The sequence below is a fragment of the Sorex araneus genome, chromosome 1 (genome assembly GCF_027595985.1).
Source record: "Sorex araneus isolate mSorAra2 chromosome 1, mSorAra2.pri, whole genome shotgun sequence".
In the NCBI taxonomy this organism is placed as follows: domain Eukaryota; kingdom Metazoa; phylum Chordata; class Mammalia; order Eulipotyphla; family Soricidae; genus Sorex; species Sorex araneus.
In genome coordinates, this window is record NC_073302.1 from 341,685,914 (window position 1) to 341,699,477 (window position 13,564).

General features: G+C 39.5%; 1 protein-coding gene across 7 annotated transcripts in view; it reads right to left on the bottom strand.

The window, feature by feature from the left end:
- The window catches only part of UNC5D (unc-5 netrin receptor D), a 595,849-nt gene that overhangs the window by 118,399 nt on the left and 463,886 nt on the right, over window positions 1-13,564 (bottom strand). For 4 of the 7 annotated variants that reach the window (XM_055141592.1, XM_055141599.1, XM_055141581.1 and 1 more), the window contains exons 5-7: window positions 9,702-9,882; window positions 8,632-8,799; window positions 6,620-6,784 (exon numbers count right to left, since the gene is read on the bottom strand). In XM_055141592.1, coding sequence (XP_054997567.1) covers window positions 6,620-6,784; window positions 8,632-8,799; window positions 9,702-9,882 — 514 coding nt within the window. The remainder of the gene's footprint in view (window positions 1-6,619; window positions 6,785-8,631; window positions 8,800-9,701; window positions 9,883-13,564) is intronic. The other 3 variants (XM_055141615.1, XM_055141626.1, XM_055141606.1) reach the window with 1 other exon arrangement.

Sequence of the window (13,564 nt, forward strand, 5' to 3'; positions counted from 1 at the left end):
ATCACATGTTTTCATCGTTTTATTAACAAGGTATGAAATCTATAGAGGCTAGATCACCAAAGGGAGAAATTTTATGATATATTGTTGTACATGGTTTATTCTCAGTTCCACTCAGGATTCAGCATCCCAGTTGGTTGTCTTTCAAGGCTCAAAAGGGATAGTGTGAGCTTTGTAGAGAAGTTAAAAAAAAATGCCTTCCTGAAGACACACATGTGTTGAAATACCTCAGCTTTAGGGATGGGTGTCTGATCATTGTGTGATTGCAACCCAAACATGAAAGCTTATAACTACCTCATGGTGATTCAATAAAATAAAAAAATATATAAAATAGCATTGTTACACTGTCGTCCTGTTGTTCATCGATTTGCTCAAGTGGGCACCAGTAATGCCTCCATTGTGAGACTTGTTGTTACTGTTTTTGGCATATCAAATATGCCACAGGGAGCTTGCCAGGCTCTGTGGGTAAACTATCTGTGCAGGTGGGATACTCTCGGTAGCTTGCCAGACTCTCCAAGAGAGTCAGAGGAATTGAATCCGGGTCAGCCGCATGCACGGCAAATGCCCTACCTGCTGTGCTATTGCTCCAGTCCTTTTCATAAAATAAATTATATAATTTTATATAATACATTATAAGATAAAACTTATTTTGCTTTGGTTTTGGAGCCACACCCAGCAATGCACAGTGCTTATTCCTGACTCTGCACTCAAGAATTATTCTTTGCGGTGCTTGAAGGACCATGTGGAATGCCAGAGATTAAACCAGGGTTAGATGTGTGCAGGCAAGAGCCCTACCCACTGTACTACTGATCTGGCCCCCTCCACTCTAGTTTTTAATTAAGCACAAAGGAAACTTTAGTTGTGAGCCACTCTACTCTTCCTCGTTAAAGCTTGTTACTTACTGGCCTTATTGAGTCCCAGAATGAGAAAATGCTTACTGGGGCATGGGGAGAGATTGTTACTAAGAAGCTAATGATACCATATGTGTCCAAATTTACATTCTTATTACTCCTGTGGGTCTGCCATATTATATACAAATTTGCTATGCAGTGTACATGAAAGCAACTCTGAATTAATGAAACGTCTGCTATGTAGAAAAGCAATGAGTGAATATTTCTAGGAAAATGTTTTATGAAGAAGGAACACCTACTATGCACTCTAACTAAAGTCTAAATGGATTTTCATGTTAAAGTCACTTGGCATTATTAGCATATAGTGGGAAACCTCATGACAGACAGCCTAATAAGCAATTGTTCTTAGCATGTTACCTTGCAATTGTCTTTTTCAGGTCATTGCAGTATAGTGTTTAACTATGCTACACAGAGTTTAACTATGCTATAATTAATCTATTGGACAGTACAGCTGACTCTGGAGGACACACTTATGCAACAAAGAGTTTAAGAATAAGTCAAGTCTGATTTCTGACTTTTTGATCAAAGAAATTAAGGAATGACTTTTGTTTTGATAAAGGACATGAAATGATTTTTGACAAAACAGGCACTTTGTAAACCATATGCAAGAAGTTGTTTCAGATGTACCCACTAATTTTGAGGTTTGATTCTTTGTCAGTGCCCTAGAAAAGACAGGGAAGGACCTGGGTAATTACTGAAATTGGTAACAACGAAGCTTTAGGACAGTGCAAGAGAAAAGTGCTTTATGAGGCAGCCTTTACTTTGATGTGATTATAGGTTCACCTTCTCAGGCACTTCCTTTAGGTCACTCTAGTAGATTACTCAATAGACAGCGAGGCTAGATTATTATCTGTAACTTGGGGATATTTATTTGAACCTGCTATTGCACAGATGTCTTTATTCTTGATATGATGGTGATTTGCAAAGTGTCCGTTCAAACTTTCCTATCAGTTTACCCATCAGAAATGAAAACAAACCTCCATTTTACTGTATTTTAGTTTCCAAACTGTCAATGTTGAACTGACCTATCTTAAATCTTGACAAGAACAGATTTACTATCAGGGAGCTCAGCTCTGAAGCTTTCTTCTTTCAAGTCTCTATGGCATTTCTCTGGCTTCAGTCTCACTACATATCTAGGCACTAATCCCCCGGGGAAGCAGATCTATTTAATCTTCTTGAGTCCACGCCCTTAGTTTTTCATATGTGCTGAGACAGAGCCACGTGCTCCTTACAAGCACGGCACACTACTTTTACCTGCCAATTCCTGTCTATGAGCATGTGCATGGTATTCACCTCTGACTGTGATACTCAGAACACAGAAGCAGCTAACATTAATATGTAAGAATAATAACAGAAAATCATCTGCTTTGCATTTAAGATTAGGAAACAGAGATTCCCATAATTAATTTTCTAGAAAAGAAACTGTATCACAGAAGGAATTGGGTATTTAACTATGGTTTGCAATTTGGATATCCCTGGGAAAATTGCAATTGGTAAAATTTGCTCAATCTTACTCTCACCAGTCTGGGAAATCTATATTATTGCCGGGGACATTTAGGTGTGGTCATTCACAATCACATAGCAGAAAGGTTTCTAGTCACAACTGACCAAGCAACAATCACACCCAAATATTAAAGTTATAATTCAGAGCTGGCAGCCCCACATCCAGGAGAGATGCAGCCCTAAGGGATCACAAAAGGAATCCAGAGGCTTTGTTGAAAGTGAAATAAAATCAGAAACTTGTAGGTCATCCAAGTGCTAAGCAATGTCAACGATAAACCTCTAGGAGAAGTTGGGAATTGAGGAATCGCTTTAGGGTCATGTTTGGCATGAACTGAAAAAAAAAATTAGGATGAAGGAAATTCCCAAATTGTAGCGTGACCTAGATCCTTCACAAAGCTACTGCTCCATAAAGCTGATGCCAAATGCTATTTTAATCAAACCCAGACTTCACTGGAGCTGTATCCTGACAGCACAGCGAGTTTTACCAAGAGCAATCCAACAGAGCACCAGTGAGAAGCAAGAAGTGAGGCTGGCATCATTTAATTAGATTGTTGTTCCTTGCTTCCTATAGAGATGGTAATATGTTACTCATTTTTGTTGACATTGTCAAAATGGGTAGGCTATATCCTGGCTTGGAATTCTAATAAACAGGGTCCTATTAATGTAATTTCAGAGACATTTTAGTCCTTTTCCCTCAGAAAAATTTGTCATGATAACCATCAAGAATCTGTGATCATGTTTGAAAGGCATCTTAGTTTGCATTCTAGATGCTAGAATGCAATGATGTTTAATTGGAAAATAGAATACAGGAGTGAGTAAACTAATGACATTTTAAACTCATAGAGGAATTTCACAGTTATTTCCACCAGTACTAAACATATTCCAAACCTCACTGTCTTCTAGCTATTTTATTTCCACGGTAACAAATGGAAACAGATGACTTACTAAATTATACATGTGTGACTGGAACCAGACACGGACAATTTCTATAGGAAGTGCTCATTCAGAAAACCCATGAATTGTTCAGAGCAACTGCCTCAACTATGGTCAGAAAATGACTCTCAGGAAAGAAGAAAGCTGAAGTTCATAAGTATAAATGCATCTATGACACATTAATTTTGTTGTTCATTCTTACTGGGTCATCAGCTTCTGAGATGTAAGTATACTATTCTGTGTGGACACTTTCGAATGAGACTAACATTTAAACTGGCAGATTGAAAATATTGACTGCTCTCCTATAGGGCACAAAAATCAATTTTTTGCTTTGTTTTTGTTTTGGGTCTCGCCCAGCAGTGCTCAGGGATTACTCCTGACTTTGTGCTCAGAGATCACTTCGAGCAGTCTTTAGGAACAATATGGGGTGACAGGATTTAAACCAGGCTGACTGCATGGAAGGCAATTGCCATTCTCACTATACTATTACTTGAGCCACCAAGGGCACACGCTCAGTTGAAGGAGTGAGCATCCTTCTTACAAGAGTATTCTTCAACCAGATTGTCTTTGAATTGAGGCACCGATCTTCCTAGTACTGTAGCTTTTGAACTCAAGTGGCAACAATGGTATTACAATTTTAATCTGCCAGTCTCCATAAGCAGTTGAGCCAATTCCTTATAATAAACATTTTCCTACACACACACACACACATCTCTAGAGAACCCTGCCTAATATAGTGTCTTGCATTTTAAAAGGAGGATGTAGTTCTAGGGGGTAATTTTTCAGCACCAGCAATTCCCACCTTAAAATAGATCTTTCAACTGACAAATGTTCAAGTATCACAATATAAGGGTAGACAAATATTGTCCACATATTTATTAACAATTTGCTCTCACCTTGGAGACTAACCAGTCTCTGCCTTCAATCAATGGCTCTAAGTCATAGTCAAGTAAGTTTAAAACCTGATAGTTACAGACCCCACTCACATTACCAGGAATAAGTCTAATCATTGACTGTCTAGGAAAGTTATTAATAGGATTAGTAAAAATTCTGTGAGTAGCAAAATGGTTGCATCATCAATAGTCTTTTGCAAGACATATCAGGTTCAAAACTAATTACATTAATTAAAAAAATTATGGCTACATGTTAAAAACTACTTATACCTCCAAGGCATAATTCACAAACACATTTCCTAAAACCTATGGTATTAAGTTTGTATTATGTTTCCTTATATTTAGGAAAAAGGAATATGAAAGGTTTGAATGTATTTCTTGGAAAGCATGGTCCATTTGTCACTAAAACTATTAGAATACCTTGTATCATATCTGCAGCACATAGGGAACTTGGCATTTGTATTGTGCAAATAAAGATATTAAGGGTTATTAGTAAGTGTTCCCTTTACATATTAATTATTTTAACCAATGTACAAACCATTTTAATACAGTGAGTGCATTTGATAATGTAGCAGAGTACTTGATTCAAATGCCTACTTAAAAGTAGGCAATTTGAATGTGATTCAAATGCCTACTTAAAAGTAGGCACATTTGAATGTGCCTACTTTTAAGACTCCCCAGTCACACTGATACAGAGAAGTCCAACTTAGGTATTCCTTCATTCTCTTTTTTTTAATTTTTAAATATTTTTTATTGAATCACCATGTGGAAAGTTACAAAGCTTTCAGGCTTAAGTTTCAGTTACACAATGCTCAAACACTCATCCCTTCACCAGTGCACATATTCTACCGCCAAGAATCACAGTAAACCTCCCCCCACACCCCCAACCCCCAGTTCCCCACCCCGCCTGTATAGCTGATTAATTTCACTTTACTTTCTCTTTACTTTGATTACTTTCAATATTTCAACAGAAAACTCACTATTATTGTTTGGAGTTCCTCCCCCCCCCAAAGTCGGACCTGCTGGAAAGGAAGCATTTGACAATTTGTTTTCCATTGCTGAGAATAAAGAGATATGAGGTCGTGTGGCCACAATAGCGGCTGCGAGGCTGTATTTTAGTATTTTAGTAACTAAGTCCAGAGGAATTTCTGCCAGAAGTTGCATCATTGCTAGCTCGTACCTCTCTGCTACATTATATTCCACATATGAGTGCAATCTTTCTATGTCTGTCTCTTTTTTTCTGACTCGTTTCACTCAACATGATAGTTTCCATGTTGATCCACTTATATGCAAATTTCATGACTTCATCTTTTCTGACAGCTGCATAGTATTCCATTGTGTAGATGTACCAAAGTTTCTTTAGCCAGTCATCTGTTTGGGGCACTCAGGTTTTTTTCCAGATTGTGGCTATTGTAAACAGGATATCCCTTCTTTCTTTTTGTCAAAAAAAAATGGGAGGCTATTTCTAAAAAGATGACAAGCTATTGTGCAACATTATTTTTGGATGGATATTTTTCAAGAGTGCTAGTTCTAGAGATTTTGTATTTCCTGAATATACTGGTTTTTAAGGACCTGACCAAAATCCATATTCCTCAGTTCATCTGAATGTTGCAAGTGGAGATGGCATTAGTGTTTATTAAACATCGACTCAGTGCAATAAAATATTCAAATACATTCTTTTACCTTTAATTGAAATGGTAACCAAACAGATACTATTTTTACAGTTTCACAGAAGTCAGAGAAGTTAAGCAGTTCAGTGACTTGTACAAGGTAAAAAAAGAAAATACTAGTCTGGGGTAACACCAAATTAAAACTTGACTCCACATAACTGGTCCTCCCTGAATTAACAGGCAGGCAGTTACCTGGAAATGGCAATAAACTAATAGTTTGAAATTTTGCAAGAATATACTAATTTCTATTATTCCAAACTAATCAGAGACACATTCATTCACCTTTTCTGTGTCAGCTCCACAGCTACTGTCTTCTGTGGGAGAACAGCCGTAACCCACATCCCTTAGACCAGTACAAGGCCTCTGATGATTATGAAAGTCTTCTAGTGCTGTGACATTCGCAGGCACACTACCGGCAGATGGCAATCAGTTTCAGAATTCACCCTTTAAAAATGGTGACTACTGAAAGAGATGCTGAGCAGTGCACAGTTCTGAACGTCTTAACATCTTACTGGGACTGATAAACATACACACGCTACACAGTTTCAAAATACTCCCTCTCCATGGAAAGTGTATCTGTTCTCCTTTTCTCTGCCTGCCACGCATTTTTCTTTTAATTCTAGATAATTCTGACTGGTAACTTATTTGACCAGACGTGGTGCTGCTTTTTTGGCTTGGGGACACAATGAAGACGTTAGACAGAAGGTGTTACCTAGAATGCAGAGACCATCTGTGCAGTTCTCCGATTCCTGGCTCAGACCTTCACAGAATTTGCCCCCATTTCGGGGGGGTGGTGCTGTGCACTGCCGCATGCGCAAATGCTCACACTCGGGGCTGCAGGCCGACCATTCACTCCACAATTCCCAGCTCCCGTCCACTTGAAAGGAAACAAAGGGAGCCATCATTAGAATCAATCATGCAGATGTCTGGAGACTCACCCTTGACTGCTGTTGTTCTTAGAACTGGATTTTAAAGAAATCACCACCACCACCACAAAAAATAAAAAACAGCATCATATATCTAATTATCTTCTCTCCAAGGTTCCTTCTCTAAAGAAATAGGCAAACAAAAGCGGTGGTGTGAGATCTCTTGCTATTTCGGGATGAGACCAATTACTGAATTTGAGCAAGCATTCGAATTACCAGTGCCCTTGGGTTAGCTAATAATGCCAGCATCCATTCTTTCCCATCTTTCATGCCCAAGTACCGCTCAGACAGACAGATAAACTACGTGCAGTAACCACTGGTAATCACTACTTCCTTAAGGGGTGACAGTTTAGAACAAAGAACAGAATGAACTCTTTAAGCTCCAAAAGCCCCTAAACAATAAAAAGTTAAACCCATTTATATTGATAGCATTACACTAAAACAGGTCAGCCAAACCCCAAGATACCAGAACTTACATAAATAGAATTTCTTGGGTCATGGATTGCTGCTGTATGTAGAAATGAATAAACTGAATTTAATTCCACTAAAAATCAACCCTAGAGATTATAGCAGCTGTTTGAAGAAATTGCCCCAGCACCTCCTAGGAATAGTCCAACCATGCTATGTGGGTTATTTAATATATTGCAATTTTTAATCTAGAGCAATAAGTCAAGGTATATATATATACATATATATATATACATACATATACATATATATTTTTTTTCCTTGAATTTGAAACAAAATGTCTGAGTCCTTGATTTGCTTGTTTTGGTCCCAATAACATATTGCCTGGATAATCCTGGGTAAGTCATTAGCTTTAACGTTATCATTTCTGTTAATGGGATAATAAAACTCACAACACAGAATTAAATGACATTACACATGTTAAAGTATCTTGCACAGTACCTGGCACATAGTAAGCACTCAATAAATTTTTAATTAGTATAAGGTTGAATAATACTCTAAGACTGTTCTGTCAGTAAGAGCCTTGCTTTAGTTCTGAGTGGAACTCGAGTTGGAATTTTTAAGACACATACTCTCTAGTCCAGTGGCCTTGGAACTAATGTTTTATAATGCAAGTTAGACTCAGGATCAATTTATTTCTCAGTGGGAAAATATGCTTTCCATGAAGAAAGTCATCTTCTATCTCATCTATTTCTCATAGTATAAATTGGGTTAGAGTCAGTAAGAGATGAGCAAAAAAAACCTCATAAAAGCTACATTTAGTAAATGAAGTCTCTCTATTCAGAAAGAAGGTCCAGCATAGATTAGATGCAAAATATAGTCTGCTGTGAGACTACTGTAAACTCTGGCAATTGTATTGTAAATATATACAAAGCTAAACCTGATAAGGCTAGTTGGTTGAAAATTGATGACAAAGGGTCAAATTGTTGGTCTTTTTTTTTTTTTTTTTTAACTCACAGACAACTCACTCAGTCCCAGCCAGCTATTGTGCAAAGGAATGCCACAAAGTGGGAGAACCTAGGAAGAAAGGGATGGCTCAGTTTAACCAAACACTGAGACTGGAAAAAAAGCTTTGGAGCATTTGGTGAGTGTCCACAGCTGAGTATTGAAACAAAAAAAAGTAAAAAGACCCCAAACATTGTCCAGAGGTATTTATTCCACCATGTTGTTTATGTGATTCCAATGAGTTCCACATTAGTACTTTGGATAAAGGTTCCATTCTAAGAACTCGAGAGAGGGTAACTTAGGGAGGACGGGTCTAGGGATGCTTCACACCAGCTCGATAGGGTTGGTGGATCAGAAGGGAAAAGGGAATCTACGTATATCTCACCAGGACAAAGAGAAGTGCAGGTTATTTTCTGCACTGACATTCCCTCACAAAACGCCCCACCATTGAGAGGAGCTGGGTTGGTGCAGGTCCGGGAACGTTTCTGCCATCCTCTACCACAGCGAACATTGCAGGCTGACCACTCTGTCCAGGAAGACCAGCCTCCATTCACTGAGAGAGAAAAAAAATGGGGAGGGGAGAAAAAGAGGAGAGAGGATTTTACTGATTGCCCTACTATGTGCAAGCCACTGTGCCAGGTGTTGTGAGTTGGGTATCCAGGGACTAAGAGATCGTGCAAACTTCCACAGGCCGCCCCACATGAGGCCACGGAGGATCTGACCTCATCCTTGCCTTTAGCTACTTACGTGCTAGTGGAGGGACATATAATTTGTGGGTAAATTAAAGAAAATGGGAAGAACTCAACAACATATCTCTAAAACACTTTAAAATCTGTCAGATAAGAAGACTGTATCAGCATTTGAATTACATTAAGTGCTTAAAAAATAAATCCCAGGGCTCTTTCTGCTGTGGAAGGGAAAGTCTTAAGTAGCCAGTTATTTATTTTGTACACTACGTAACATCTTTAACAAATAGCAGTGTTTGGGTTTTGGTGCATTCTGTACGCCAAGAGAGGAACTGCCAAGAGCAGGTCTGGGAGAAGATGGGGGTTGAGGGGGACTCTAGAAGGGTAAAGTTATTGTAAAGGAGGTTGGAAATGCTCCTGCTCGCTCATGGAATACAATATTGGATGGGGCAGTAAACACACCCAAAGCAATGGTAATGGGATGCCACTAGCAGTAGAGGCAGGAGAGAGTGCTCCTACGGATGGTTCCAAAGTTCACTGAGTTCTAAACATGGAGTCTTCCCCACCCCCACCCCATCAGGGCCAGAGAAATTTCTGGCTGAACATGGGCCCAGTGGTGCTTGGTGGGTCGTGCACTGCTGAAATCAAACCTCGGGTCTTACTTGGACCACATCCCCAAACCTAAATATTGACTATTTTAACCAAACACAGCTGACTCTGCCTGTTTCCCTTCCTCCCTACCCATTCCTGGCATTTGGGCTGGTCTTACCATAAACTACAACCGTGGCTGACAGGCTCCTTCTCTTGGCCACAATATTCGCTGCCATACAGGTATAGTTTCCTGAGTCTGAGAGCCTCGCTTGCCTGATGATGAGGTTGTGGTCAGCCCTCGTGTCAATATTCTCATCTTGTGCAGAGTCAATGGGTTCCTCATTTTTCAGCCATTCCACCTAAAAGAAAAAAACCAAATTTTTATGAATAAGACATTAAAAACAGTCAGAGTATCCCTTTCTGGATATAGGATCTGGTGCTTGGGAGAGAAACACATGTGTCATACTAAGAGAGTAACAATTGTTTTCTTCTTTAATGCATAACTCATTAATAATTTCCCCCTTATCTGGGTAAATCTGGCATATTCCAGCAATAAATACTCAAACTAATCACTGGAAGCAGGAACAGAATACAAACATCTATTGACTTTGACCTATTTTCTAAAAATGAATGGAAGGGAGAAAAAAAGTAGGTGGCTGCAATTAGGTCATTTCATTTATTTTATTTAATTATAACACCGATGATGAAGAAGAAGATGATGATATTGATGATGATCTTTCAGCTACTAGTTTAAGTTGGAGCTCAGAAAATCCACATATACACACAACTTGTGCTCTCTGCTGAGAGAATATTGCCAGATAAGCTTTGAAGTCAATGTTTATATTTAAATACATTTTAATAAAGGCATGAGAACACCAAAAAGGAAAGAGTAGTACAGATTTGGGTAATCATAGACACATATATTCAAATCTCATTGCTTTCGACTTCAGAAGATACATTTCTTTGGTGATCACGTATATCACATGTTCACTGTTTCATAGACTGGTTTAGGTGGTCAACACACTTCTTTGGTTTGTTTATTTCTTGTTTACTTGGGTCATACCTGGTGGGACTCAAGGCTAGTTCCCGGTTCTGTGCTCAGGGCTGACTCCTGGTGGTGTTCCAGGGGACTATACGTGCTCCTGGGAATTGAGCCTGGCTCAGCCATATGCAAGGCTGATATTTGCACAATGGCTCTGGCCCACAGGCCAATTTTAAAACACATTTGACCACCAGGCTAACTCCTCTTTTCCTCACCCACATGGCGCATTTCAAGTTATCATGTCTCGGATAAATGCTCTACCACTTGGTGAATATACTGAATGTGCCAACACTTGGGTTAAAATGCTCTCACAAAACTTGGTTTCCCAAGACTTCTAGGAGTGATATCTGAGCGCAGAGCCAGGAAGAAGTCCTATAAACTGCTAGATATGGTCCCCAAACAAAACTAAACAACCAAACAGAAAACCCCTCAATAAAATTGGATTTGAAAGATCACTGCTACTGCTAAATACTGGAAATTAAAAAAAAATGGTCTCTTTTATTTTATTTTATTTTTTTATTTTATTGAATCACCATGTGGAAAATTACAATGCTTTCAGGCTTAAGTCTTAGTCATACAATGCTGAAACAACCATCCCTTCACCAGTGCCCATATCCCACCACCGAAAAAAAAAACAAAACACAAACATAGTACGCCTCCCATCCCGCACCCCCCCTTGTAACTGATAAATTTCACTTTACTTTCCATTTACTTTGGTTACACTCAATATTTCAACACAATCCTCACCATTATTGTTAGGAGCACTCCACTAGAGTCAGACCTGTTGTGAAGGGAAATGAGGTCCGCAGCCGCGTGGTTTTGGATTTCTGTATTTTAACAACTAAGTCCAGGGAGATTTCTTCCGGATATTGGATCATTGCAAGCTTGTAAACCCCATCTGCGGTCGTCATAATATGGCGGTCCCCACGCCCTTCATCCCCGGGAAGGGACAGGCGCGAGAGAGAAATACCTTTCCCCTGCTGGGCGGGCATGGGGTCGCGGCTTGGTTCTCAGGCTGGAGACATTCTGCAAGGAGCTGCCCATGTTGAATTTGGTTCAGCTGGGTCTGGATTCATGCTCGTGCAGCTGCGGAGGGGCCACACATGCGTGCGGCCCCCGGGGTCACATCTCAGCAGCGGCAGGAATAATTCTTGAGTGCAGAGCCACAAAAAAAATGGTTTCTTAAAGCGGGACTGGGAAGCTTCTGTTCACTCTCATCCTTGTTCAGAAAGTGAGAGTGTAAATTGACAGGGTTTTCACTGTTATCTTCTTCTTCTGGCTATTAGGAGCACCAAGAGAGCTGTTCCTTAATGTCTCAACCCCGGCCACGGCCACCTCCCTTTCCCATGCTTCACCCCAAATAACTGGTCAGGAAGAAAAGTCCAGCCTGATCCCTAAGTAAATTGTTAATAGTGAGTGGAAAGTCAGAAAGAACCATAGGGATGGTATCTCCAGAGATGGAAACCAAAGGCATTCAGCACCTGTAAATCAAAGATAACTTTTCTGAAAAAATCTTAGCACAGGTATCATGAAAGTCACAACCATAAAGTACAAGTTTCCAGCAACAGAAAATTTATGTAAGTATAAGTCAGACACAGAATTAAGTGGTCAGGTGGAATGGATCCAAAGGATGGAGCACATGATTTAGTGCTAGAAAGCCATGGCTTTGATTCCTACAATTGCATGGTCCCATGTGTACCACTGAGAGACCCTGAGCATAGTGAGGTATGACCCCAAATTGATAAATAAAAATAAGTTCTAAAAAATGGGATGGGCTGGAGAGATTCTATAGCAGGTTAGGTACTGGACTTTCACAGTACCAATGTGGTTTTATTTTTGTGGCATAATTATATGCCATATATTATCTCTTGAGCAGCACTGCCAGGAGGGATCCCTGAGTGCAGAACCAGGAATAAGTCCTGAGCAAAGTCAAGTATGAGCCAAAAATAGGGGGGGAAAGGAAGGAGCAAGGAAGGAAGGAAGGAAGGAAGGAAGGAAGGAAGGAAGGAAGGAAGGAAGGAAGGAAGGAAGGAAGGAAGGAAGGAAGGAAGGAAGGAAGGAAGGAAGGAAGGAAGGAAGGAATCAAGGAAGGAAGGAAGATATTTGCTACCAATTTTATAAATGAAGGATAATTAGGCTGGCAATGTCACTTAGCAGCAGAACACTTGTCTTGCATGTTTGAGGTCCTGGATTTGATCCTGGCACCAAAAAGTCAAATCAAATCAAAACAAAACAAACAAACAAAAAACACAATGATGATTCAGGGAATGATAATCTAAGAGACTGTGATAAATTGGTTATAATAATCCCATTTTAGGTAATATGCCATAAAGATGAATATACATGTCATTGAAGGAAAAATAAATACAAGGAACTAAACAATTGTAAAAATATTCTACACCAGTCACAATACTAAGCAAAACAATATAATGAATATTTTCTGCACCAAAACAAAATACTAAAGTTATAAGCAAACAGGCCAGAGAGATAGAATGGGAGTTAAGGGCTAGGGCCCAAGGCACTGACTGCAATTGGACCCCAGGAACTGCATGTGAGACATATGAGCACTGCCAAGAGGGGTCCTTAAATGTAGAGCCAGGAGTTAACCCTGAGCACAGTTAGGCATGACACCTCCAAACACCTCCCTCCCCAAACAAAACAAACCTCTCACAAATTACATACAGAAACACATACATATATCCACATAAACACATATATACATATGCACACATATGCATGTTTGGTTCTTATTGGCCATAGAGAGTACGGATATATCTGTGTTTCCTGTTCTACCATTTTCATTTTTTTTTTCATTCCAAGATCTCTAGAGGGGTCTCTGCATTCATGAGACTGTTTCTCTTGCCATTCTTGCCTCCACATCTTGTTCTCTACAAAGGCATAACATCTGCTCACTTACTAGCTAAAAATTCAGCCTTGGTCTCAAATCCTATTTAGAACAAAACTGTCACTTCTGATAAAAGTTCAAAACTTCCTTTTTG